Source organism: Pimephales promelas, chromosome 8, assembly GCF_988280905.1.
Source record: "Pimephales promelas chromosome 8, fPimPro1.hap1.1, whole genome shotgun sequence".
NCBI classification, from domain to species: Eukaryota; Metazoa; Chordata; class Actinopteri; order Cypriniformes; family Leuciscidae; genus Pimephales; species Pimephales promelas.
In genome coordinates this window covers 7,654,301-7,681,086 of record NC_142776.1, presented here as the reverse complement: position 1 = coordinate 7,681,086, position 26,786 = coordinate 7,654,301, and the positions used below count along the sequence as shown (strand labels likewise).

The 26,786-nt window shown below is 40.2% G+C and overlaps 1 protein-coding gene across 1 annotated transcript in view; it reads left to right on the top strand.

Annotated features, from left to right (window-relative positions):
• The window catches only part of dnah9l (dynein, axonemal, heavy polypeptide 9 like), a 116,081-nt gene that overhangs the window by 38,853 nt on the left and 50,442 nt on the right, over positions 1-26,786 (top strand). The window contains exons 64-78 of the mRNA XM_089133831.1: positions 764-865; positions 956-1,090; positions 1,276-1,449; positions 2,758-2,993; positions 3,963-4,085; positions 4,217-4,421; positions 4,502-4,666; positions 6,080-6,220; positions 6,379-6,549; positions 6,635-6,757; positions 7,137-7,330; positions 9,128-9,276; positions 9,474-9,601; positions 9,679-9,906; positions 10,131-10,322. Of these exons, the coding sequence (XP_088989957.1) occupies positions 764-865; positions 956-1,090; positions 1,276-1,449; positions 2,758-2,993; positions 3,963-4,085; positions 4,217-4,421; positions 4,502-4,666; positions 6,080-6,220; positions 6,379-6,549; positions 6,635-6,757; positions 7,137-7,330; positions 9,128-9,276; positions 9,474-9,601; positions 9,679-9,906; positions 10,131-10,322 (2,466 nt within the window). The remainder of the gene's footprint in view (positions 1-763; positions 866-955; positions 1,091-1,275; positions 1,450-2,757; positions 2,994-3,962; positions 4,086-4,216; positions 4,422-4,501; positions 4,667-6,079; positions 6,221-6,378; positions 6,550-6,634; positions 6,758-7,136; positions 7,331-9,127; positions 9,277-9,473; positions 9,602-9,678; positions 9,907-10,130; positions 10,323-26,786) is intronic.

Here is a 26,786-nt window from a genome sequence, read left to right as displayed (position 1 = left end):
AAAAAAAGTGGAGTATCCCTTTAAAGTAGTAACTATTTACATCAAGTTCAAAAATGCCAGATTATAAAATGAATGTGTCTATGTAAACACTTGCACAAACTAAGACCGAGAGTGCTGCTATATGTAGAACTTTAGATCAACTGAATGCATGAATGTCTTGTGTGGGATTCTCATTGATTTTTTTTGTGATTGTATTGTTTACTGTGTGTTTTTTTTGCTTCCCTCCTCCATGCTGTTCTGTCCAGACGTATGTGAGTAAACACTTGCTAATCTGTTCAGATCAATAATACAACATAATACTGGACACAAACATTCCAACGTAACCCGGTTTAAATAGAATCTGTATAAGTATATGCATAACTATTCAAAAGTTTCAACATTGATGATAATAAGAAATGTTTCTTGAGCACGACATCAGCATTAAGGATCATGTGACCGAAGACTGGAGTAATTCAGCCTTACATCACAAGAATAAAAACATTTTTTAAAATAGAAAACAGTTATTTTGAATTGTAATAATATTACTGTTTCTACTGTATTTTTGATCAAAGAAATGTAGCCTTGGTAAAGACTTCTTTTAAAAACCCATATTTGCCCAAAACTTTTGAACAGTAGAGTATGTAGTCAACTGATTTTATTATTGTATCTTCAATGTCTGCCAATAATTCTGTTTAGCCTAAGAATCATCCATCTCCAGTTCAATCTCCAGTTCTAATGTGCTGGTATTGTGTCTGTGTGTTTAAATGTGTTTGGGTTTAATAAGGTGTTGTGTGAGGTGGAGGTGAAGAGGATGTGTCTGTCTCAGGCCAACGCTGACTTGGCTGAGGCTGCAGAAAAGTTAGAGGTCATCAGAAAGAAGCTGACCGTAAGTCTTTCTCTCTCTCTACCACAATATCCTATCAGCATTTCACAAAAATGCACTGTGTAATGTCATATGTTTGTGTGAAATCTGGAGGAGTTGGATGGTAGTTTGGACACACTGAAAGCTGCGTTTGAAAAAGCAACCTCGGAGAAACTCCGCTGTCAGGATGAGGTGAACCACACCAACAACACCATCAAGCTGGCCAACCGCCTGGTCAAGGGTTTAGAGGTCAGAATACAATACACTTGTTTTGTTGCATGTTTATGTTGTCGTACCAATTTTGAATGAAAAATTCATTAAATGTATAAATGTATACAATAAAAAACGATTATTTACCATTAATATGGTACATTTCTGTTTGGTGCATTGTTAGTTGGGATCAATCATTTATTTAAATCTTCCAATTATTTCAGTCAGAAAATGTCCGCTGGGTACACTCTGTGGCTCAGTACCGCGAGCAGGAATCCACTCTGTGTGGAGACGTTCTCCTCACTGCAGCCTTCATCTCATATGCTGGCTCGTTCTCAAAGAGATACAGAGAGGAGTTACTCCATAACCTCTGGATGCCTTACCTGCGTGCCCAGAAGGTAAGTAAGGGACAGAGAAAATCTGTATTCAAGATAAACAGTTTCACTCTTATTGTCTTTATATAAAAAGGAGATTGTGCTGCTAAAATGTGTATTGTTTCACCTGTTCATGTTCGGAAACCTAAAACTGCATAGAGTAAAAGCCAAAACAATTATTTATATTTGCTAATTTTAGTTCAGTTTACTTTTGTTAAGTTTTAGTTTTTAATTTACTTGGAATTTATTTTATTTCAGTTCAAGAAAATGAAACTAAGACTAAACCAATTTGGTTAATAAACAGTTTTCTCTCACGAAATTAGTATCCATTTTATCCGCTTTTCCACCGCGAGGCTGAATGGTTCTGAGAATGTAAGGAATGGTTTCAGTTATACAGTAGTCAACATTTGAAGTGGATCAAAAAAGTTGTCCTAAGACAAGAACAATGGGTTTTGTTCAAAATTCCTGTATAACTTTGATGAAAGATTTTGATCCACTTCAAATGTTGACTACTGTATTCCGGCTGTGCCGGATCTGCACGGAACGGAAGGGTTGGTACCGTTAAAGTTGCTAAATGTAACTTTTTTTCTAAAATGAATCCCTTTTTTATTGCCTGTGTGTGAAGGGGTTGTAATCACACATTACAATGATCCACTTGTCGGGTTTTGATATTACCTCTGAAGGCCAGTATTCCTATTTTTATGTGACTTTTCTACGAAATCCATCAGATGTGACGTACACCTCTCTCCTTTTATATGCAGTCTATGCGACGGCACTGCAGCGAACGACATGGAGTCTGATAACACCCAAAAAACGACCTGCCTCCAGCACAACACACACTCCAACACAAACTCCACAAAAATATAAAAAACAAAACAAAAATCTCAGTATCTGCTGAAGCACGTCAGGCCAAACGTGAATCGGATTGACACGGATAAACATCGGCAGGGCTTTTGAATTATGGCGAGACGTCCGCTAATTTTATTGTGATAAATTACAAGTTTTGAGATATGCTGAAATAATGGTAAACTGTAATGAAATAGCAAGGTAAAGTACAACATATATGAGACATGAAATGAACACAATCTTAAACATCACCGATAGAGGCCGCTAAAAAATCCATGTAGCACCTTTAAGAGAACGGTTTGGTCCGATGGTGTAGAAGTGACTATGTGCTTAATACAGTACATCTAAGTTTGTTGTCCGGTCCATTGCAGTGGGCACTGCCCGTCCTTCAATAACAGGATGTTATTCTATCCCTGAGATTAATTTTCTATATTAATACTTCTATTCTTATGTTATTCTCTTTCTCCATTTCCTGTTGACTTTCAGGTGCCCATCCCTATGACTGAGGGCTTAGATCCCATCTCCATGTTAACAGATGGCGCTACCATTGCGAAGTGGAATAACGAGGGCTTGCCGGGTGATAAGATATCTACTCAGAATGCCACTATATTGACCAACTGTGAACGCTGGCCGCTGCTCATTGACCCCCAGCTGCAGGGCATCAAGTGGCTCAAGAGTCGCTATGGCAACAGCCTGAAGGTCATTAACCTCAGCCAGAAGGGGTGAGTGGTTGATGAACACACCTCAGAAATTACGTTTCATACAATGTGAAAATAGGGACCTTATAAATATAAATATTGCATTTTTTTTGTTGTTTTTTAGATCAAATCTCCTGTTTTTTGTGCACAATATGGTTATAATCTTTCAACAAAATGCAATAACTTTCTCCATGTACATTTTATGGATTTAATCCTGATGGATAAAATCAAATCCTGTCCAACATTATCTCCATATAAATAATATTTCACTTAAAGGAATAGTTCACCTTTAAAAAAAACTTTTGCTAATAATTTACCCACCCCCATGTCATCCAAGATGTCCATGTCTTTCTTTCTTCAGTTGAAAAGAAATTAAGGTTTTTGATGAAAACATTCCAGGATTTTCTCCATATAATGGACTTCAATGGGAACCAAACTGTTCAAGGTCCAAATGAGAGTTTCAGTGCAGCTTCAAAGGGCTTTAAACGACACCAGACGATGAATAAGGGTCTTATCTAGCGAAACGATCGGTCATTTCAAAAATAAATTAAAAAGTGTACGTTTTATAAGCACAAAAATACTCGCCTTGCTCTGTTCTGTGATGAGCGTTTGTGACTCACCTGTTCAAACTCGTTCATCAAAATGAACAAATCTTTTTTCGAGTCATGACTCGAAGGGTCCTTGATAAGGCCCTTATTCATCGTCTGGTGTCGTTTAAAGCCCTTTGAAGCTGCACTGAAACTCTCATATGGACCTTGAACCATTTGGTTCCCATTGAAGTCCATTATATGGAGACCTTAATTTCTTTTCGACTGAAGAAAGAAAGATGTGGACATCTTGGATGACATGGGGGTGAGTAAATTATCAGCAAAAGTTTTTTTAAAAAGTGAACTACTCCTTTAACAATGGAAGTAAATGCATTGCTAATGCCGTTTCATGTTGTCCACCTATTTATTTCAGTATTTAATTTCGTCTGTGTCGTTGTCGCTACAGGTATGTGGATGTGATTGAACAGGCCGTGGTCTCAGGACAGCCTGTGTTGATTGAGAATCTGGAGGAGACAATTGAACCAGTTATTGATCCACTACTGGGCCGACACACCATCAAGAAGGGCAGGTAAAGCAACACAACACAACAACACACGGCATTTCACAAAATATAATACAAAAATAGAAAAAGTGTATCAATAAAGCAGTATAACAAACCGTTCTCTTCCCCTCATCATGCCTCTCTTCTCCCCTCTGCAGATGTATTAAAGTGGGGGATAAGGAATGTTATTTCCATCCTGACTTCCGTCTGATTCTACACACTAAGCTGGCAAACCCGCACTATAAACCTGAGATCCAGGCCCAGACCACCCTCATCAACTTTACCGTCACACGGGACGGGCTCGAGGACCAGCTGCTCGCGGAGGTGGTCAACCTGGAGAGACCAGACCTCGAACATCTCAAGGTGTGTGTGGACTTGTTTAGTCAGACCTGGACACGCTTTTGAGTGAAGTGTTACTGATAGTTCTCTGTGTGTATCTGCAGTCTGAACTGACTAAACAACAGAACACGTTTAAAATCGAGTTAAAGCAGCTCGAGGATGAGTTACTGACACGTCTCTCCGCCGCTGAGAATAACTTCCTGGGAGACAACGTTCTGGTCGAGAAACTCGAGAGCACTAAACACACAGCTGCCGAGATTGAGATGAAGGTTTGTGTGTTTTCAACCGTTTTTCCTGGAAAATCGAATATGGTGAAATAACGTGGAACTCAATGTCAAAGATTACCTTCATGTTAGAATGTTAGAATCTGCTCACATTTGGTTTTGTGGGAATTGATTACACTACCATTCAAAAGTTTGTGCTCGATAATATTTCTTTCTTTTATTCAAGAAGGATGTATTAAATTGATCAAAAGTGGCAGTAAAAACTTTGACATTTTTACTAAATAATCATTATATTTGAAAAAAATGCTTATGGATATTTCACTTTGAAATATATTTTTGGTAGGTTTTAGCTTACCTCAAGGGCATCCAAGATGTAGGTGTCTTTGTTTCCGCAGAAGTTTTAATTTTAATACTTTGAAGTCAAACCGTCCGCGTCTGTCAGTCATATAATGGAGGTCTATGGGGTCCACCTCAAAGAGCATGCACAGAGAAGTCCAAATTAAATATGATTTAATGACTCATAAATGTAAGTACACATTGATGGCCTAAGACACGAAACGAGCAGTTTGTGTGAGAAAACGAACAATATTTATATCGTTTTTACCTCTTGTAACCACAGCCACGTCCAAGTGATCTGAGGGCGATCTTTGTGGCTGTGGTTACAAGAGGTAAAAATGATATAAATACAGTTCGTTTTCTCACACAAACCCGCTCGTTTCGTTTACTTGCATTTACGAGTCATTAAATCATGTTTAATTTGGACTTCTCTGTGCATGCTCTTTGAGGTGGTGACCATAGACCTCCATTATATGACTGTTAGACAAGAACGGTTTGACCTAAAAATATAAAAATTGAAACTACTGCGTACAAACAAAGACACCTACATTTTGGATGCCCTTGAGGTAAACTAAAACATACCAAAAATGAATTTCAAAGTGAACTATTCCTTTAAATTAATCAAAAAACCTGAAAAAAGTATGTTTTTAACATTTGATGAGCACAAAATCAGCATATAAGAATATTTTTTTAATTTTTGATATTTTTTAAAGATCATGTGACACTAAAGACCTTCACAGGTATAAATGACATCATAAAATGCGTTGATGCCTTGATGAGCAGAAGAGACTTTTCAAAAACATTAAAAATCTTATTGCCCGGGTAGATGTTTTACATTGTGTTGAGCTGAGCCAAACTAGACTAAACTTGATACTGCAGCTGAAGCAGAATTGTCGAAATAGCCAATATATAAAATAAACATGATGTTTATTGATGTGTAATTTGGAGAACTATGATTAATAGACATGTCAATTCTGTGGTCACAGACAGGCCTTAACAAATTATTGCATAGTCTTCATGATGGGAGAGAGCTATTATTGTAACCACATTCCCTAGAACATTAGACAAGCAGTTGGCATTTGTTGTTTCTTCTCGGTCTGATTCTGCTTTTGCACTGTGTAGGTGTTGGAGGCGAAGGTTAATGAGGTGAAGATTAATGAGGCTCGTGAACACTACCGGGCCGTGGCTGTCAGAGCATCCCTGCTCTACTTCATCATCAATGACCTTAACAAGATCAACCCCATGTACCAGTTCTCCCTCAAGGTCTGGCCTTGTTTGTGTGTGTCTGTGTATGTGTTCTGTAGGACATATGTTCAGGTCACCAGAAAGTCCCATCCCCAACTCAACTCTGCTGAGATAGTGTTGCTCTGTTGGGTTTTGTGTGACGCTCAATCACTTTGCATGTTATCTTCGTTCTGCAGGCATTTAACGTTGTGTTCCACAAGGCGGTGCAGAACGCAGATGCCTCTTCAGATGTAAAGACCCGTGTAAACACACTGATAGATTGTATCACCTTCTCTACGTTTAATTACATCAACAGAGGCTTGTTTGAGAGAGACAAGCTCACTTTCGCGGCACAGCTTACATTTCAGGTGATGCAGTCTGGGTGAAACACACATTATAATGAATAGGTGAGGTTTTTTTTTGTCCTGACACAAAACTTTTTGTGTGTATCAGTTGTTGTTAATGAGTAAAGAGGTGGATCCTCGGGAGCTTGACTTTCTGCTGCGCTTCAACATTGACCATAATTATGCCAGTCCAGTCGACTTCCTTTCCAACACCGCCTGGAGTGCTGTTAAAGTAAGAAACACACACGCACACATGCACAAGGAGCTGACAATTATCACCTGCAACACTCCTGGGGCCTGGACATGGAAAAGTGCTTAGTGCCACAACAGGTTTCAAGCTGACGCTCACACTTTTCCTTGTGGTAGAGTCGGAGCACTGCAGGATTTGCAAATCTAAGCTATTCTTGTCGCTCGCCATTCTCAAGCAAAGCATTTGGACGTTGACTGGTGCTGTTTTATATGTTAATGACATTAATTAGGAGATCTGAATCCATTTTAAGATCATTTGTGTTTCATAAATTCCAAATCTGCAAGAGAGGCCTTTTTTTTGTGTGTATACGTCTACGCAACATTTTATAATTGTATTTTATTACCCTGGCGTCTTCCTGCAGACAATGAGCTTCACCGATGAGTTTCGTGGTCTGGACCGGGACATCGAGGGCTCACCCAAACGCTGGAAGAAAGTGGTGGAGTCAGAGTGTCCAGAGAAAGAGAAACTCCCTCAGGAATGGAAAAGCAAGAGTTCACTCCAGAAACTCATCCTTATGAGGGCTCTCCGACCCGACCGGATGACGTACGCTGTCCGGTGAGTCTATGAAGTATAGTATGTGTTTATTAAAGACAGAATCAGTTATGAAGTTTAAAGCTTTCACTCAGGATTTTTTATCCTCGAACCTAACTATTTTAGATTTGTCTCCCTAAAACGAGCTATACTATTATAACTTATACACTAGCACGTTTATATATGAAGAGTTCAGATGCAAAAGCCTCTAAATGCCATTTGAAATTTTCTTCTTTAATGATGATTTTTATCAAACTTGTATATTTAAGTTCAGTAATTTCACTTAAATAACAATTAATAGGTAATTATCATTGCCATTTAAGTGAAATCACTGAACTTAAATATACAAGCTTGATAAAAATGATCATTCTAGAAGAAAATTTCAATTGGCACTTAGAGGCTTTTGCATCTGAACTCTTCATATATATATATTTGATGTTAGCTACGTTAACCGTTCAACGTGTCTCCAGACGACTACAGTCTTTTGTACAGTCTGTGCTTATACAGGCAGCAGCCATCTTTGCAAAACAGTCATACAGTTCAGCTCACTTGGCACGTCGTTCGTGGTTTGATTTGTCGAGACTGTTTTCCAAAGATGGCTGCTGCCTGTATACATGAAGTGCGCTGTCTTTATAAAGTATCTTCTTATTAAAGGGATACTCCACTTTTTTTGGAAATAGCCTCATTTTACAACTAAAACAGAGTTAAACAGTTGAGTTTTCCCGTTTTCGAATCCATTCAGCCGATTTTCTTGTATTTAGAAGAATATCAGTAAACAGACAGGAAAAAATATACTATGGAAGTCAATGAGACCAGAAACTGTCTGGTTACTGATATTCTTCTAAATATCAGAAAATCAGCTGAATGGATTCGAAAACGGTAAAACTCAACAGTTTAACTCTGGGGGAGTTATAAAATGAGCCTATTTCCAAAAAAAAAGTGGAGTATCCCTTTAAACGGTCTGTACTCTTACAAAGTTCTCAATGCTTTGTTTTGCATGTATGGACCCTCATTATGTTACTGTGTTAGTGTGGGGCTATTTTGAGCCTTGTTAGTGGTATTAACTAGCGATTTCTCTTTACTTATTATATGCCCCCATATACTAGTGTACACGCTAAACAGTTTTTGGAGATAAAACTCTTTACGTTCCATAATCATGAAAACTAATCTCAGAGAACGGTTATTAGACCAAAGGTTCATTTTGCGCCTGAGTTCTCCTTTAAATAAGGTTAGATGTTAGTTTAATATATATAGTTTAAAATTTCCACCACACTCTTCGTAACACAAATGGTGATAAATATTCTCTTGTCCATTAATTGAAAGTCCATAAAACTGAAATTGTCACACATTATTAAGTACAAAAAAGACATGGTTAAAGTACTTCATATGAATCAAACATGTTTGAGAGTCATTTTACCATATTTGATGAGCTCTATGTGCGTTAATTAATGTTTAAATGTGAATAAAAGCCTAAATAATATCTGTTCCATCATATAGAACACCTGGATTAATATGGACTGTGGATTACTTTTACAACGTCTTCATGTCATTTTTGAATCTTAAAAATGTTGGTTGCGCACTTTCAATGGATGGACAATAAAGAATAGAGTTAAAAATATCCTCATTTATTTTTTCAAAGATGAGCAAAGATAGTTTGGAACAACAAATGATGGCAGAATTTCTTTTTTGGATGGACTAACCTGTAAATCATCACACTAAATAATGTTTTAATATTTAAAAATGAGTTCAGATAAGCGTAGTATAAAAACAGTAAAAGTCCCCATCAAGAAAACAAAAACAAATGTGTTTGTGTGTGTCTAGGAACTTTGTGGAAGAGAAACTAGGTGTGCAGTACACCGAGAGCAGGAAGATGGAGTTTGCACGTTCATTCAAAGAGTGCGGTCCTGCTTCCCCTGTATTCTTCATCCTGTCCCCTGGAGTGGACCCCCTAAAAGATGTCGAGTCCCTGGGTAAAAATACACACTGGCTCTTAATTCATCCTATGCATGAATCTTTAACGTTTAGCTTGTCAAGTAAAGAGAGTGTGCCATCATCTTGACTGTGGTACTGCATCATGAAAAACATTCAATTTGAATACGATATGCCTAAAAAAGAGTGTTTAAACTGACATTGTGAAGAAAGCCTGTGTATTTCTGTGCATGTTAAGGCAAGAAGCTGGGTTTCACAATAGACCTGGGAAAGCTCCATAACGTGTCTCTAGGACAGGGCCAGGAATCTGTGGCTGAACTTGCCATGGAAAAGGCCTCCAGAGAGGGCCATTGGGTCATTTTACAGGTGTGTCTTTGTGTACATGATCTGTATGCTGCTCTATATTTCTGTTGTTTTATACATTTGCATGCATTTCTTTCTAGAACATTCACCTGGTGGCAAAGTGGCTGGGAAGTCTTGAGAAGCTTCTCGAATGTTGCTGTGAGAACAGTCACCAAGACTACAGAGTGTTCATGAGTGCAGAACCCTCTCCCACTCCACAGGAACACATCATTCCACAGGGAATTCTGGAAAATTCCATCAAAATCACTAACGAGCCACCCACAGGCATGCTGGCCAACCTGCATGCTGCTCTGGACAACTTTGATCAGGTTAAACCGAATGAACTCGAGTCGCGATGACATGTCCTGGTGGCTCCACCCACTGTGAAACGCTAGTGGTTCAAAATAGCATCAAATATGTTTTGATAACAATTTTGTAAGGCTTCAGACTTGTCAAGGAGGAGATGTAACACAAAATCTTTACTCGTGTATGATGATTAAGTCAAATGACATGAACTCTTTTGATAACATGCTAATTTGTGTTGTGAATGCAGGACATTCTGGACCAGTGTTCCCGTGAGCAGGAGTTTAAGACCATCCTATTCTCGCTGTGTTATTTCCACGCTTGTGTGGCTGAAAGGAGGAAATTTGGGCCACAGGGCTGGAACAGAAAGTACCCTTTTAACACAGGGGATCTCACCATATCAGTGAATGTGCTCTACAACTACCTAGAAGCCAACTCACAGGTGTGTAATTAACAGAAAATCTAATCTCCATAGGCCTCACTAGAAACACTGGGATCTATAATCCACAATGTAACCTTAATGTATTCATTTCATGTGTTGGTAACCAGGGCCGTATTAAGAGCTCACTGGGCCCCGGGGCTATGAGTTACTGCAGGGCCCCCCCACCACTTTAGGCCACCAACTACATGAGCTAAATGTTATATTATTATACGAGTCATTTTATCCATCTATGATATACTTCACAGTTAAGATATGTTACTTTTAACACGATTTTTTTAATCACATCAAAATGTATTGCGACTAAAATTTCATAATTATTGTGACCAATTTCAATATCACCAAAAATAATAGTAGCTTAAGAAAATAATCTCAAGCTTACTGATGACAAGTGTCACAAATTAAAATAGAACAAAGGCACAATAAATCGACTTATGAAAAACTTTAAGCACTGAATAATATTATATTACATAAAGTAATCAAATATACAATAGCCTACATGGTTTTCACTATAAATTCAACATTCATTCTTGTTAATTTTGCAAAAGTAATTCAGTCAAATACAGTAACGTTAAATTACTTTCTTTCTGATGTTTGATTATTGACACACATGGCGACAGCATCTTTATTAGCAGCGTCTGTCACTTTGAGACCTCAGAGTCGGATTCAAGTGCGCTGTGCAAAACCGTCTCAAGTTCACCATGGTCTCAAAACCAGCATTTACAAAATGAATTCTCTCCCGCTGCTCACTGTGCCTGAGCAGTTTGAAATAATTTGTATCCAAACCACAATGTTTAAAAAATTAAGTGTCCCCAATCTTCTCAAAACTCTGGATTCTGATAGAGGGCCATGAGACTTAGACCTGAGTGCAAAAATGGAGGCTCTAGCCCCTTCCAGAGCTGAGATATCGAAACTCAAAAATTCGGCCCGAAAAAACAACAACAGTGGTACCCCTTACGGTTTTTTTTTTTTGGGCGAAAAATTAAGTTTCTCCAATCTTCCCAAAACTCTGGATTCTGATAGAGGGCCATGAGACTTAGACCTGAGTGCAAAAATTGACGCTCTAGCCCCTTCCAGAGATGAGATATCGAAACTCAAAAATTTGGCCCAAAAAAAAAAAACGTAAGGGGTACCACTGTCGTTTTTTTTTTTGGGCGAAAAATTAAGTTTCTCCAATCTTCCCAAAACTCTGGATTCTGATAGAGGGCCATGAGACTTAGACCTGAGTGCAAAAATGGAGGCTCTAGCCCCTTCCAGAGATGAGATATCGAAACTCAAAAATTTGGCCCGAAAAAAAACGACAGTGGTACCCCTTACGTTTTTTTTTTTTTGGGCGAAAAATTAAGTTTCTCCAATCTTCCCAAAACTCTGGATTCTGATAGAGGGCCATGAGACTTAGACCTGAGTGCAAAAATGGAGGCTCTAGCCCCTTCCAGAGCTGAGATATCGAAACTCAAAAATTCGGCCCGAAAAAACAACAACAGTGGTACCCCTTACGGTTTTTTTTTTTTTTGGGCGAAAAATTAAGTTTCTCCAATCTTCCCAAAACTCTGGATTCTGATAGAGGGCCATGAGACTTAGACCTGAGTGCAAAAATGGAGGCTCTAGCCCCTTCCAGAGCTGAGATATCGAAACTCAAAAATTCGGCCCAAAAAAAAAACGACAGTGGTACCCCTTACGTTTTTTTTTTTGGGCGAAAAATTAAGTTTCTCCAATCTTCCCAAAACTCTGGATTCTGATAGAGGGCCATGAGACTTAGACCTGAGTGCAAAAATGGAGGCTCTAGCCCCTTCCAGAGCTGAGATATCGAAACTCAAAAATTTGGCCCGAAAAAAAAACGACAGTGGTACCCCTTACGTTTTTTTTTTTTGGGTGAAAAATTAAGTTTCTCCAATCTTCCCAAAACTCTGGATTCTGATAGAGGGCCATGAGACTTAGACCTGAGTGCAAAAATGGAGGCTCTAGCCCCTTCTAGAGCTGAGATATCGAAACTCAAAAATTCGGCCCGAAAAAAAAAACGACAGTGGTACCCCTTACGTTTTTTTTTTTGGGCGAAAAATTACGTTTCTCCAATCTTCCCAAAACTCTGGATTCTGATAGAGGGCCATGAGACTTAGACCTGAGTGCAAAAATGGAGGATCTAGCCCCTTCCAGAGCTGAGATATCGAAACTCAAAAATTCGGCCCGAAAAAAAAACGACAGTGGTACCCCTTACGTTTTTTTTTTTTTGGGCGAAAAATTAAGTTTCTCCAATCTTCCCAAAACTCTGGATTCTGATAGAGGGCCATGAGACTTAGACCTGAGTGCAAAAATGGAGGCTCTAGCCCCTTCCAGAGATGAGATATCGAAACTCAAAAATTTGGCCCAAAAAAAAAAACGACAGTGGTACCCCTTACGTTTTTTTTTTTTGGGCGAAAAATTAAGTTTCTCCAATCTTCCCAAAACTCTGGATTCTGATAGAGGGCCGTGAGACTTAGACCTGAGTGCAAAAATGGAGGCTCTAGCCCCTTCCAGAGCTGAGATATCGAAACTCAAAAATTCGGCCCGAAAAAAAAAACGACAGTGGTACCCCTTATGTTTTTTTTGGGCGAAAAATTAAGTTTCTCCAATCTTCCCAAAAATCTGGATTCTGATAGAGGGCCATGAGACTTAGACCTGAGTGCAAAAATGGAGGCTCTAGCCCCTTCCAGAGCTGAGATATCGAAACTTAAAAATTTGGCCCGAAAAAAAACCGACAGTGGTACCCCTTACGTTTTTTTTTTTTGGGCGAAAAATTAAGTTTCTCCAATCTTCCCAAAACTCTGGATTCTGATAGAGGGCCATGAGACTTAGACCTGAGTGCAAAAATGGAGGCTCTAGCCCCTTCCAGAGCTGAGATATCGAAACTCAAAAATTCGGCCCGAAAAAAAAAAACGACAGTGGTACCCCTTACGTTTTTTTTTTTGGGCGAAAAATTAAGTTTCTCCAATCTTCCCAAAACTCTGGATTCTGATAGAGGGCCATGAGACTTAGACCTGAGTGCAAAAATGGAGGCTCTAGCCCCTTCCAGAGCTGAGATATCGAAACTCAAAAATTCGGCCCGAAAAAAAAACGACAGTGGTACCCCTTACGTTTTTTTTTTGGGCGAAAAATTAAGTTTCTCCAATCTTCCCAAAAATCTGGATTCTGATAGAGGGCCATGAGACTTAGACCTGAGTGCAAAAATGGAGGCTCTAGCCCCTTCCAGAGATGAGATATCGAAACTCAAAAATTTGGCCCGAAAAAAAAAACGACAGTGGTACCCCTTACGTTTTGTTTTTTTTTGGCGAAAAATTAAGTTTCTCCAATCTTCCCAAAACTCTGGATTCTGATAGAGGGCCATGAGACTAAGACCTGAGTGCAAAAATGGAGGCTCTAGCCCCTTCCAGAGCTGAGATATCGAAACTCAAAAATTCGGCCCGAAAAAACAACAACAGTGGTACCCCTTACGGTTTTATTTTTTTTTTGGGCGAAAAATTAAGTTTCTCCAATCTTCCCAAAAATCTGGATTCTGATAGAGGGCCATGAGACTTAGACCTGAGTGCAAAAATGTAGGATCTAGCCCCTTCCAGAGCTGAGATATCGAAACTCAAAAATTCGGCCCGAAAAAAAAACCGACAGTGGTACCCCTTACGTTTTTTTTTTTTTGGGCGAAAAATTAAGTTTCTCCAATCTTCCCAAAACTCTGGATTCTGATAGAGGGCCATGAGACTTAGACCTGAGTGCAAAAATGGAGGCTCTAGCCCCTTCCAGAGCTGAGATATCGAAACTCAAAAATTCGGCCCAAAAAAAAAACGACAGTGGTACCCCTTACGTTTTTTTTTTTGGGCGAAAAATTAAGTTTTTCCAATCTTCCCAAAACTCTGGATTCTGATAGAGGGCCATGAGACTTAGACCTGAGTGCAAAAATGGAGGCTCTAGCCCCTTCCAGAGATGAGATATCGAAACTCAAAAATTTGGCCCGAAAAAAAAACGACAGTGGTACCCCTTACGTTTTTTTTTTTGGGCGAAAAATTAAGTTTCTCCAATCTTCCCAAAACTCTGGATTCTGATAGAGGGCCATGAGACTTAGACCTGAGTGCAAAAATGGAGGCTCTAGCCCCTTCCAGAGATGAGATATCGAAACTTAAAAATTTGGCCCGAAAAAAAACTGACAGTGGTACCCCTTACGTTTTGTTTTTTTTTGGCGAAAAATTAAGTTTCTCCAATCTTCCCAAAACTCTGGATTCTGATAGAGGGCCATGAGACTAAGACCTGAGTGCAAAAATGGAGGCTCTAGCCCCTTCCAGAGCTGAGATATCGAAACTCAAAAATTCGGCCCGAAAAAACAACAACAGTGGTACCCCTTACGGTTTTATTTTTTTTTTGGGCGAAAAATTAAGTTTCTCCAATCTTCCCAAAAATCTGGATTCTGATAGAGGGCCATGAGACTTAGACCTGAGTGCAAAAATGTAGGATCTAGCCCCTTCCAGAGCTGAGATATCGAAACTCAAAAATTCGGCCCGAAAAAAAAACGACAGTGGTACCCCTTACGTTTTTTTTTTGGGCGAAAAATTAAGTTTCTCCAATCTTCCCAAAAATCTGGATTCTGATAGAGGGCCATGAGACTTAGACCTGAGTGCAAAAATGGAGGCTCTAGCCCCTTCCAGAGATGAGATATCGAAACTCAAAAATTTGGCCCGAAAAAAAAAACGACAGTGGTACCCCTTACGTTTTGTTTTTTTTTTGGCGAAAAATTAAGTTTCTCCAATCTTCCCAAAACTCTGGATTCTGATAGAGGGCCATGAGACTAAGACCTGAGTGCAAAAATGGAGGCTCTAGCCCCTTCCAGAGCTGAGATATCGAAACTCAAAAATTCGGCCCGAAAAAACAACAACAGTGGTACCCCTTACGGTTTTATTTTTTTTTTGGGCGAAAAATTAAGTTTCTCCAATCTTCCCAAAAATCTGGATTCTGATAGAGGGCCATGAGACTTAGACCTGAGTGCAAAAATGTAGGATCTAGCCCCTTCCAGAGCTGAGATATCGAAACTCAAAAATTCGGCCCGAAAAAAAAACCGACAGTGGTACCCCTTACGTTTTTTTTTTTTGGGCGAAAAATTAAGTTTCTCCAATCTTCCCAAAACTCTGGATTCTGATAGAGGGCCATGAGACTTAGACCTGAGTGCAAAAATGGAGGCTCTAGCCCCTTCCAGAGCTGAGATATCGAAACTCAAAAATTCGGCCCGAAAAAACAACAACAGTGGTACCCCTTACGGTTTTTTTTTTTTTTGGGCGAAAAATTAAGTTTCTCCAATCTTCCCAAAACTCTGGATTCTGATAGAGGGCCATGAGACTTAGACCTGAGTGCAAAAATGGAGGCTCTAGCCCCTTCCAGAGCTGAGATATCGAAACTCAAAAATTCGGCCCAAAAAAAAAACGACAGTGGTACCCCTTACGTTTTTTTTTTTGGGCGAAAAATTAAGTTTTTCCAATCTTCCCAAAACTCTGGATTCTGATAGAGGGCCATGAGACTTAGACCTGAGTGCAAAAATGGAGGCTCTAGCCCCTTCCAGAGATGAGATATCGAAACTCAAAAATTTGGCCCGAAAAAAAAACGACAGTGGTACCCCTTACGTTTTTTTTTTTTTGGGTGAAAAATTAAGTTTCTCCAATCTTCCCAAAACTCTGGATTCTGATAGAGGGCCATGAGACTTAGACCTGAGTGCAAAAATGGAGGCTCTAGCCCCTTCTAGAGCTGAGATATCGAAACTCAAAAATTCGGCCCGAAAAAAAAAACGACAGTGGTACCCCTTACGTTTTTTTTTTTGGGCGAAAAATTACGTTTCTCCAATCTTCCCAAAACTCTGGATTCTGATAGAGGGCCATGAGACTTAGACCTGAGTGCAAAAATGGAGGATCTAGCCCCTTCCAGAGCTGAGATATCGAAACTCAAAAATTCGGCCCGAAAAAAAAACGACAGTGGTACCCCTTACGTTTTTTTTTTTTTGGGCGAAAAATTAAGTTTCTCCAATCTTCCCAAAACTCTGGATTCTGATAGAGGGCCATGAGACTTAGACCTGAGTGCAAAAATGGAGGCTCTAGCCCCTTCCAGAGATGAGATATCGAAACTCAAAAATTTGGCCCAAAAAAAAAACGACAGTGGTACCCCTTACGTTTTTTTTTTTTGGGCGAAAAATTAAGTTTCTCCAATCTTCCCAAAACTCTGGATTCTGATGGAGGGCCGTGAGACTTAGACCTGAGTGCAAAAATGGAGGCTCTAGTCCCTTCCAGAGCTGAGATATCGAAACTCAAAAATTCGGCCCGAAAAAAAAACGACAGTGGTACCCCTTACGTTTTTTTTTTTTTTTTTTGGGCGAAAAATTAAGTTTCTCCAATCTTCCCAAAACTCTGGATTCTGATAGAGGGCCATGAGACTTAGACCTGAGTGCAAAAATGGAGGCTCTAGCCCCTTCCAGAGCTGAGATATCGAAACTCAAAAATTCGGCCCGAAAAAAAAACGACAGTGGTACCCCTTACGTTTTTTTTTTTTGTGCGAAAAATTAAGTTTCTCCAATCTTCCCAAAACTCTGGATTCTGATAGAGGGCCATGAGACTTAGACCTGAGTGCAAAAATGGAGGCTCTAGCCCCTTCCAGAGCTGAGATATCGAAACTCAAAAATTCGGCCCGAAAAAAAAAACGACAGTGGTACCCCTTATGTTTTTTTTGGGCGAAAAATTAAGTTTCTCCAATCTTCCCAAAAATCTGGATTCTGATAGAGGGCCATGAGACTTAGACCTGAGTGCAAAAATGGAGGCTCTAGCCCCTTCCAGAGCTGAGATATCGAAACTCAAAAATTCGGCCCGAAAAAAAAAAAACGACAGTGGAACCCCTTACGTTTTTTTTTTTTTGGCGAAAAATTAAGTTTCTCCAATTTCCCAAAACTCTGGATTCTAATAGAGGGCCATGAGACTTAGACCTGAGTGCAAAAATGGAGGCTCTAGCCCCTTCCAGAGCTGAGATATCGAAACTCAAAAATTCGGCCCGAAAAAAAAACGACAGTGGTACCCCTTACGTTTTTTTTTTTTGGGCGAAAAATTAAGTTTCTCCAATCTTCCCAAAACTCTGGATTCTGATAGAGGGCCATGAGACTTAGACCTGAGTGCAGAAATGGAGGCTCTAGCCCCTTCCAGAGATGAGATATCGAAACTCAAAAATTTGGCCCGAAAAAAAAACGACAGTGGTACCCCTTACGTTTTTTTTTTTGGGCGAAAAATTAAGTTTCTCCAATCTTCCCAAAACTCTGGATTCTGATAGAGGGCCGTGAGACTTAGACCTGAGTGCAAAAATGGAGGCTCTAGCCCCTTCCAGAGCTGAGATATCGAAACTCAAAAATTCGGCCCGAAAAAAAAACGACAGTGGTACCCCTTACGTTTTTTTTTTGGGCGAAAAATTAAGTTTCTCCAATCTTCCCAAAACTCTGGATTCTGATAGAGGGCCATGAGACTTAGACCTGAGTGCAAAAATGGAGGCTCTAGCCCCTTCCAGAGCTGAGATATCGAAACTCAAAAATTCGGCCCGAAAAAAAAACGACAGTGGTACCCCTTACGTTTTTTTTTTTGGGCGAAAAATTAAGTTTCTCCAATCTTCCCAAAACTCTGGATTCTGATAGAGGGCCATGAGACTTAGACCTGAGTGCAAAAATGGAGGCTCTAGCCCCTTCCAGAGATGAGATATCGAAACTTAAAAATTTGGCCCGAAAAAAAACCGACAGTGGTACCCCTTACGTTTTTTTTTTTTGGGCGAAAAATTAAGTTTCTCCAATCTTCCCAAAACTCTGGATTCTGATAGAGGGCCATGAGACTTAGACCTGAGTGCAAAAATGGAGGCTCTAGCCCCTTCCAGAGCTGAGATATCGAAACTCAAAAATTCGGCCCGAAAAAAAAAAACGACAGTGGTACCCTTTACGTTTTTTTTTTTGGGCGAAAAATTAAGTTTCTCCAATCTTCCCAAAACTCTGGATTCTGATAGAGGGCCATGAGACTTAGACCTGAGTGCAAAAATGGAGGCTCTAGCCCCTTCCAGAGCTGAGATATCGAAACTCAAAAATTCGGCCCGAAAAAAAAACGACAGTGGTACCCCTTACGTTTTTTTTTTGGGCGAAAAATTAAGTTTCTCCAATCTTCCCAAAAATCTGGATTCTGATAGAGGGCCATGAGACTTAGACCTGAGTGCAAAAATGGAGGCTCTAGCCCCTTCCAGAGATGAGATATCGAAACTCAAAAATTTGGCCCGAAAAAAAAACGACAGTGGTACCCCTTACGTTTTGTTTTTTTTTGGCGAAAAATTAAGTTTCTCCAATCTTCCCAAAACTCTGGATTCTGATAGAGGGCCATGAGACTAAGACCTGAGTGCAAAAATGGAGGCTCTAGCCCCTTCCAGAGCTGAGATATCGAAACTCAAAAATTCGGCCCGAAAAAACAACAACAGTGGTACCCCTTACGGTTTTATTTTTTTTTTGGGCGAAAAATTAAGTTTCTCCAATCTTCCCAAAAATCTGGATTCTGATAGAGGGCCATGAGACTTAGACCTGAGTGCAAAAATGTAGGATCTAGCCCCTTCCAGAGCTGAGATATCGAAACTCAAAAATTCGGCCCGAAAAAAAAAACGACAGTGGTACCCCTTACGTTTTTTTTTTTTGGGCGAAAAATTAAGTTTCTCCAATCTTCCCAAAACTCTGGATTCTGATAGAGGGCCATGAGACTTAGACCTGAGTGCAAAAATGGAGGCTCTAGCCCCTTCCAGAGATGAGATATCGAAACTCAAAAATTCGGCCCGAAAAAAAACCGACAGTGGTACCCCTTACGTTTTTTTTTTTTTGGGCGAAAAATTAAGTTTCTCCAATCTTCCCAAAACTCTGGATTTTGATAGAGGGCCATGAGACTTAGACCTGAGTGCAAAAATGGAGGATCTAGCCCCTTCCAGAGCTGAGATATCGAAACTCAAAAATTCGGCCCGAAAAAAAAACGACAGTGGTACCCCTTACGTTTTTTTTTTTTGGGCGAAAAATTAAGTTTCTCCAATCTTCCCAAAACTCTGGATTCTGATAGAGGGCCATGAGACTTAGACCTGAGTGCAAAAATGGAGGCTCTAGCCCCTTCCAGAGCTGAGATATCGAAACTCAAAAATTCGGCCCGAAAAAAAAAACGACAGTGGTACCCCTTACGTTTTTTTTTTTGGGCGAAAAATTAAGTTTCTCCAATCTTCCCAAAACTCTGGATTCTGATAGAGGGCCATGAGACTTAGACCTGAGTGCAAAAATGGAGGCTCTAGCCCCTTCCAGAGATGAGATATCGAAACTTAAAAATTTGGCCCGAAAAAAAACCGACAGTGGTACCCCTTACGTTTTTTTTTTTGGGCGAAAAATTAAGTTTCTCCAATCTTCCCAAAACTCTGGATTCTGATAGAGGGCCATGAGACTTAGACCTGAGTGCAAAAATGGAGGCTCTAGCCCCTTCCAGAGCTGAGATATCGAAACTCAAAAATTCGGCCCGAAAAAAAAACGACAGTGGTACCCCTTACGTTTTTTTTTTTGGGCGAAAAATTAAGTTTCTCCAATCTTCCCAAAACTCTGGATTCTGATAGAGGGCCATGAGACTTAGACCTGAGTGCAAAAATGGAGGCTCTAGCCCCTTCCAGAGATGAGATATCGAAACTCAAAAATTCGGCCCGAAAAAAAACCGACAGTGGTACCCCTTACGTTTTTTTTTTTTTTGGGCGAAAAATTAAGTTTCTCCAATCTTCCCAAAACTCTGGATTTTGATAGAGGGCCATGAGACTTAGACCTGAGTGCAAAAATGGAGGATCTAGCCCCTTCCAGAGCTGAGATATCGAAACTCAAAAATTCGGCCCGAAAAAAAAACGACAGTGGTACCCCTTACGTTTTTTTTTTTGGGCGAAAAATTAAGTTTCTCCAATCTTCCCAAAACTCTGGATTCTGATAGAGGGCCATGAGACTTAGACCTGAGTGCAAAAATGGAGGCTCTAGCCCCTTCCAGAGCTGAGATATCGAAACTCAAAAATTCGGCCCGAAAAAAAAACGACAGTGGTACCCCTTACGTTTTTTTTTTTGGGCGAAAAATTAAGTTTCTCCAATCTTCCCAAAAATCTGGATTCTGATAGAGGGCCATGAGACTTAGACCTGAGTGCAAAAATGGAGGCTCTAGCCCCTTCCAGAGCTGAGATATCGAAACTCAAAAATTCGGCCCGAAAAAAAAAAACGACAGTGGAACCCCTTACGTTTTTTTTTTTTTGGCGAAAAATTAAGTTTCTCCAATCTTCCCAAAAATCTGGATTCTGATAGAGGGCCATGAGACTTAGACCTGAGTGCAAAAATGGAGGCTCTAGCCCCTTCCAGAGCTGAGATATCGAAACTCAAAAATTCGGCCCGAAAAAAAAAAACGACAGTGGAACCCCTTACGTTTTTTTTTTTTTTGGCGAAAAATTAAGTTTCTCCAATTTTCCCAAAACTCTGGATTCTGATAGAGGGCCATGAGACTTAGACCTGAGTGCAAAAATGGAGGCTCTAGCCCCTTCCAGAGCTGAGATATCGAAACTCAAAAATTCGGCCCGAAAAAAAAACGACAGTGGTACCCCTTACGTTTTTTTTTTTTGGGCGAAAAATTAAGTTTCTCCAATCTTCACAAAACTCTGGATTCTGATAGAAGGCCATGAGACTTAGACCTGAGTGCAAAAATGGAGGCCCTAGCCCCTTCCAGAGCTGAGATATCAAAACTCAAAAATTCGGCCCGAAAAAAAAACGACAGTGGTACCCCTTAGGTTTTTTTTTTTGGGGCGAAAAATTAAGTTTCTCCAATCTTTCCAAAACTCTGGATTTTGATAGAGGGCCATGAGACTTAGTCCTGAGTGCAAAAATGGAGGCTCTAGCCCCTTCCAGGGCTGAGATATCGAAACTCAAAAATTCGGCCCGAAAAAAAAACGACAGTGGTACCCCTTACGTTTTTTTTTTTTGGGCGAAAAATTAAGTTTCTCCAATCTTCCCAAAAATCTGGATTCTGATAGAGGGCCATGAGACTTAGACCCGAGTGCAAAAATGGAGGCTCTAGCCCCTTCCAGAGCTGAGATATCGAAACTCAAAAATTCGGCCCGAAAAAAAAAACGACAGTGGTACCCCTTACGTTTTTTTTTTGGGGTGAAAAATTAAGTTTCTCCAATCTTCCCAAAACTCTGGATTCTGATAGAGGGCCATGAGACTTAGACCTGAGTGCAAAAATGGAGGCTCTAGCCCCTTCCAGAGCTGAAATATCGAAACTCAAAAATTCGGCCTGAAAAAAAAACGACAGTGGTACCCCTTACGTTTTTTTTTTGGGCGAAAAATTAAGTTTCTCCAATCTTCCCAAAACTCTGGATTCTGATAGAGGGCCATGAGACTTAGACCTGAGTGCAAAAATGGAGGATCTAGCCCCTTCCAGAGCTGAGATATCGAAACTCAAAAATTCGGCCCGAAAAAAAAAACGACAGTGGTACCCCTTACGTTTTTTTTTTTTTTTGGGCGAAAAATTAAGTTTCTCCAATCTTCCCAAAACTCTGGATTCTGATAGAGGGCCATGAGACTTAGACCTGAGTGCAAAAATGGAGACTCTAGCCCCTTCCAGAGCTGAGATATCGAAACTCAAAAATTCGGCCCGAAAAAAAAACGACAGTGGTACCCCTTACGTTTTTTTTTTTGGGCGAAAAATTAAGTTTCTCCAATCTTCCCAAAACTCTGGATTCTGATAGAGGGCCATGAGACTTAGACCTGAGTGCAAAAATGGAGGCTCTAGCCCCTTCCAGAGCTGAGATATCGAAACTCAAAAATTCGGCCTGAAAAAAAAACGACAGTGGTACCCCTTACGTTTTTTTTTTGGGCGAAAAATTAAGTTTCTCCAATCTTCCCAAAAATCTGGATTCTGATAGAGGGCCATGAGACTTAGACCTGAGTGCAAAAATGGAGGCTCTAGCCCCTTCCAGAGCTGAGATATCGAAACTCAAAAATTCGGCCCGAAAAAAAAAAACGACAGTGGAACCCCTTACGTTTTTTTTTTTTGGCGAAAAATTAAGTTTCTCCAATTTTCCCAAAACTCTGGATTCTGATAGAGGGCCATGAGACTTAGACCTGAGTGCAAAAATGGAGGCTCTAGCCCCTTCCAGAGCTGAGATATCGAAACTCAAAAATTCGGCCCGAAAAAAAAACGACAGTGGTACCCCTTACGTTTTTTGTTTTTTTTTGGCGAAAAATTAAGTTTCTCCAATCTTCCCAAAACTCTGGATTCTGATAGAGGGCCATGAGACTTAGACCTGAGTGCAAAAATGGAGGCTCTAGCCCCTTCCAGAGCTGAAATATCGAAACTCAAAAATTCGGCCTGAAAAAAAAACGACAGTGGTACCCCTTACGTTTTTTTTTTTTTGGGCGAAAAATTAAGTTTCTCCAATCTTCCCAAAACTCTGGATTCTGATAGAGGGCCATGAGACTTAGACCTGAGTGCAAAAATGGAGGCTCTAGCCCCTTCCAGAGCTGAAATATCGAAACTCAAAAATTCGGCCTGAAAAAAAAACGACAGTGGTACCCCTTACGTTTTTTTTTTTTTGGGCGAAAAATTAAGTTTCTCCAATCTTCCCAAAACTCTGGATTCTGATAGAGGGCCATGAGACTTAGACCTGAGTGCAAAAATGGAGGCTCTAGCCCCTTCCAGAGCTGAAATATCGAAACTCAAAAATTCGGCCCAAAAAAAAAACGACAGTGGTACCCCTTACGTTTTTTTTTTTTGGGGCGAAAAATTAAGTTTCTCCAATCTTCCCAAAACTCTGGATTCTGATAGAGGGCCATGAGACTTAGACCTGAGTGCAGAAATGGAGGCTCTAGCCCCTTCCAGAGATGAGATATCGAAACTCAAAAATTTGGCCTGAAAAAAAAACGACAGTGGTACCCCTTACGTTTTTTTTTTTGGGCGAAAAATTAAGTTTCTCCAATCTTCCCAAAACTCTGGATTCTGATAGAGGGCCGTGAGACTTAGACCTGAGTGCAAAAATGGAGGCTCTAGCCCCTTCCAGAGCTGAGATATCGAAACTCAAAAATTCGGCCCGAAAAAAAAACGACAGTGGTACCCCTTACGTTTTTTTTTTTGGGCGAAAAATTAAGTTTCTCCAATCTTCCCAAAACTCTGGATTCTGATAGAGGGCCATGAGACTTAGACCTGAGTGCAAAAATGGAGGCTCTAGCCCCTTCCAGAGCTGAGATATCGAAACTCAAAAATTCGGCCCGAAAAAAAAACGACAGTGGTACCCCTTACGTTTTTTTTTTTGGGCGAAAAATTAAGTTTCTCCAATATTCCCAAAACTCTGGATTCTGATAGAGGGCCATGAGACTTAGACCTGAGTGCAAAAATGGAGGCTCTAGCCCCTTCCAGAGCTGAGATATCGAAACTCAAAAATTCGGCCCGAAAAAAAAACGACAGTGGTACCCCTTACGTTTTTTTTTTTGGGGGCGAAAAATTAAGTTTCTCCAATCTTCCCAAAACTCTGGATTCTGATAGAGGGCCATGAGACTTAGACCTGAGTGCAAAAATGGAGGCTCTAGCCCCTTCCAGAGCTGAGATATCGAAACTCAAAAATTCGGCCCGAAAAAAAAACGACAGTGGTACCCCTTACGTTTTTTTTTTTGGGCGAAAAATTAAGTTTCTCCAATCTTCCCAAAAATCTGGATTCTGATAGAGGGCCATGAGACTTAGACCTGAGTGCAAAAATGGAGGCTCTAGCCCCTTCCAGAGCTGAGATATCGAAACTCAAAAATTCGGCCCGAAAAAAAAACGACAGTGGTACCCCTTACGTTTTTTTTTTTGGGCGAAAAATTACGTTTCTCCAATCTTCCCAAAACTCTGGATTCTGATAGAGGGCCATGAGACTTAGACCTGAGTGCAAAAATGTAGGATCTAGCCCCTTCCAGAGCTGAGATATCGAAACTCAAAAATTCGGCCCGAAAAAAAAACCGACAGTGGTACCCCTTACGTTTTTTTTTTTTGGGCGAAAAATTAAGTTTCTCCAATCTTCCCAAAACTCTGGATTCTGATAGAGGGCCATGAGACTTAGACCTGAGTGCAAAAATGGAGGCTCTAGCCCCTTCCAGAGCTGAGATATCGAAACTCAAAAATTCGGCCCGAAAAAAAAAAAACGACAGTGGAACCCCTTACGTTTTTTTTTTTTTTGGCGAAAAATTAAGTTTCTCCAATTTTCCCAAAACTCTGGATTCTGATAGAGGGCCATGAGACTTAGACCTGAGTGCAAAAATGGAGGCTCTAGCCCCTTCCAGAGCTGAAATATCGAAACTCAAAAATTCGGCCTGAAAAAAAAACGACAGTGGTACCCCTTACGTTTTTTTTTTTTTGGGCGAAAAATTAAGTTTCTCCAATCTTCCCAAAACTCTGGATTCTGATAGAGGGCCATGAGACTTAGACCTGAGTGCAAAAATGGAGGATCTAGCCCCTTCCAGAGCTGAGATATCGAAACTCAAAAATTCGGCCCGAAAAAAAAACGACAGTGGTACCCCTTACGTTTTTTTTTTTTGGGCGAAAAATTAAGTTTCTCCAATCTTCCCAAAACTCTGGATTCTGATAGAGGGCCATGAGACTTAGACCTGAGTGCAAAAATGGAGGCTCTAGCCCCTTCCAGAGCTGAGATATCGAAACTCAAAAATTCGGCCCGAAAAAAAAAAAACGACAGTGGAACCCCTTACGTTTTTTTTTTTTGGCGAAAAATTAAGTTTCTCCAATTTTCCCAAAACTCTGGATTCTGATAGAGGGCCATGAGACTTAGACCTGAGTGCAAAAATGGAGGCTCTAGCCCCTTCCAGAGCTGAGATATCGAAACTCAAAAATTCGGCCCGAAAAAAAAACGACAGTGGTACCCCTTACGTTTTTTGTTTTTTTTTGGCGAAAAATTAAGTTTCTCCAATCTTCCCAAAACTCTGGATTCTGATAGAGGGCCATGAGACTTAGACCTGAGTGCAAAAATGGAGGCTCTAGCCCCTTCCAGAGCTGAAATATCGAAACTCAAAAATTCGGCCTGAAAAAAAAACGACAGTGGTACCCCTTACGTTTTTTTTTTTTTGGGCGAAAAATTAAGTTTCTCCAATCTTCCCAAAACTCTGGATTCTGATAGAGGGCCATGAGACTTAGACCTGAGTGCAAAAATGGAGGCTCTAGCCCCTTCCAGAGCTGAAATATCGAAACTCAAAAATTCGGCCTGAAAAAAAAACGACAGTGGTACCCCTTACGTTTTTTTTTTTTTGGGCGAAAAATTAAGTTTCTCCAATCTTCCCAAAACTCTGGATTCTGATAGAGGGCCATGAGACTTAGACCTGAGTGCAAAAATGGAGGCTCTAGCCCCTTCCAGAGCTGAAATATCGAAACTCAAAAATTCGGCCCAAAAAAAAAACGACAGTGGTACCCCTTACGTTTTTTTTTTTTGGGGCGAAAAATTAAGTTTCTCCAATCTTCCCAAAACTCTGGATTCTGATAGAGGGCCATGAGACTTAGACCTGAGTGCAGAAATGGAGGCTCTAGCCCCTTCCAGAGATGAGATATCGAAACTCAAAAATTTGGCCTGAAAAAAAAACGACAGTGGTACCCCTTACGTTTTTTTTTTTGGGCGAAAAATTAAGTTTCTCCAATCTTCCCAAAACTCTGGATTCTGATAGAGGGCCGTGAGACTTAGACCTGAGTGCAAAAATGGAGGCTCTAGCCCCTTCCAGAGCTGAGATATCGAAACTCAAAAATTCGGCCCGAAAAAAAAACGACAGTGGTACCCCTTACGTTTTTTTTTTTGGGCGAAAAATTAAGTTTCTCCAATCTTCCCAAAACTCTGGATTCTGATAGAGGGCCATGAGACTTAGACCTGAGTGCAAAAATGGAGGCTCTAGCCCCTTCCAGAGCTGAGATATCGAAACTCAAAAATTCGGCCCGAAAAAAAAACGACAGTGGTACCCCTTACGTTTTTTTTTTTTGGGCGAAAAATTAAGTTTCTCCAATCTTCCCAAAAATCTGGATTCTGATAGAGGGCCATGAGACTTAGACCTGAGTGCAAAAATGGAGGCTCTAGCCCCTTCCAGAGCTGAGATATCGAAACTCAAAAATTCGGCCCGAAAAAAAAAACGACAGTGGTACCCCTTACGTTTTTTTTTTTGGGCGAAAAATTACGTTTCTCCAATCTTCCCAAAACTCTGGATTCTGATAGAGGGCCATGAGACTTAGACCTGAGTGCAAAAATGTAGGATCTAGCCCCTTCCAGAGCTGAGATATCGAAACTCAAAAATTCGGCCCGAAAAAAAAACCGACAGTGGTACCCCTTACGTTTTTTTTTTTTGGGCGAAAAATTAAGTTTCTCCAATCTTCCCAAAACTCTGGATTCTGATAGAGG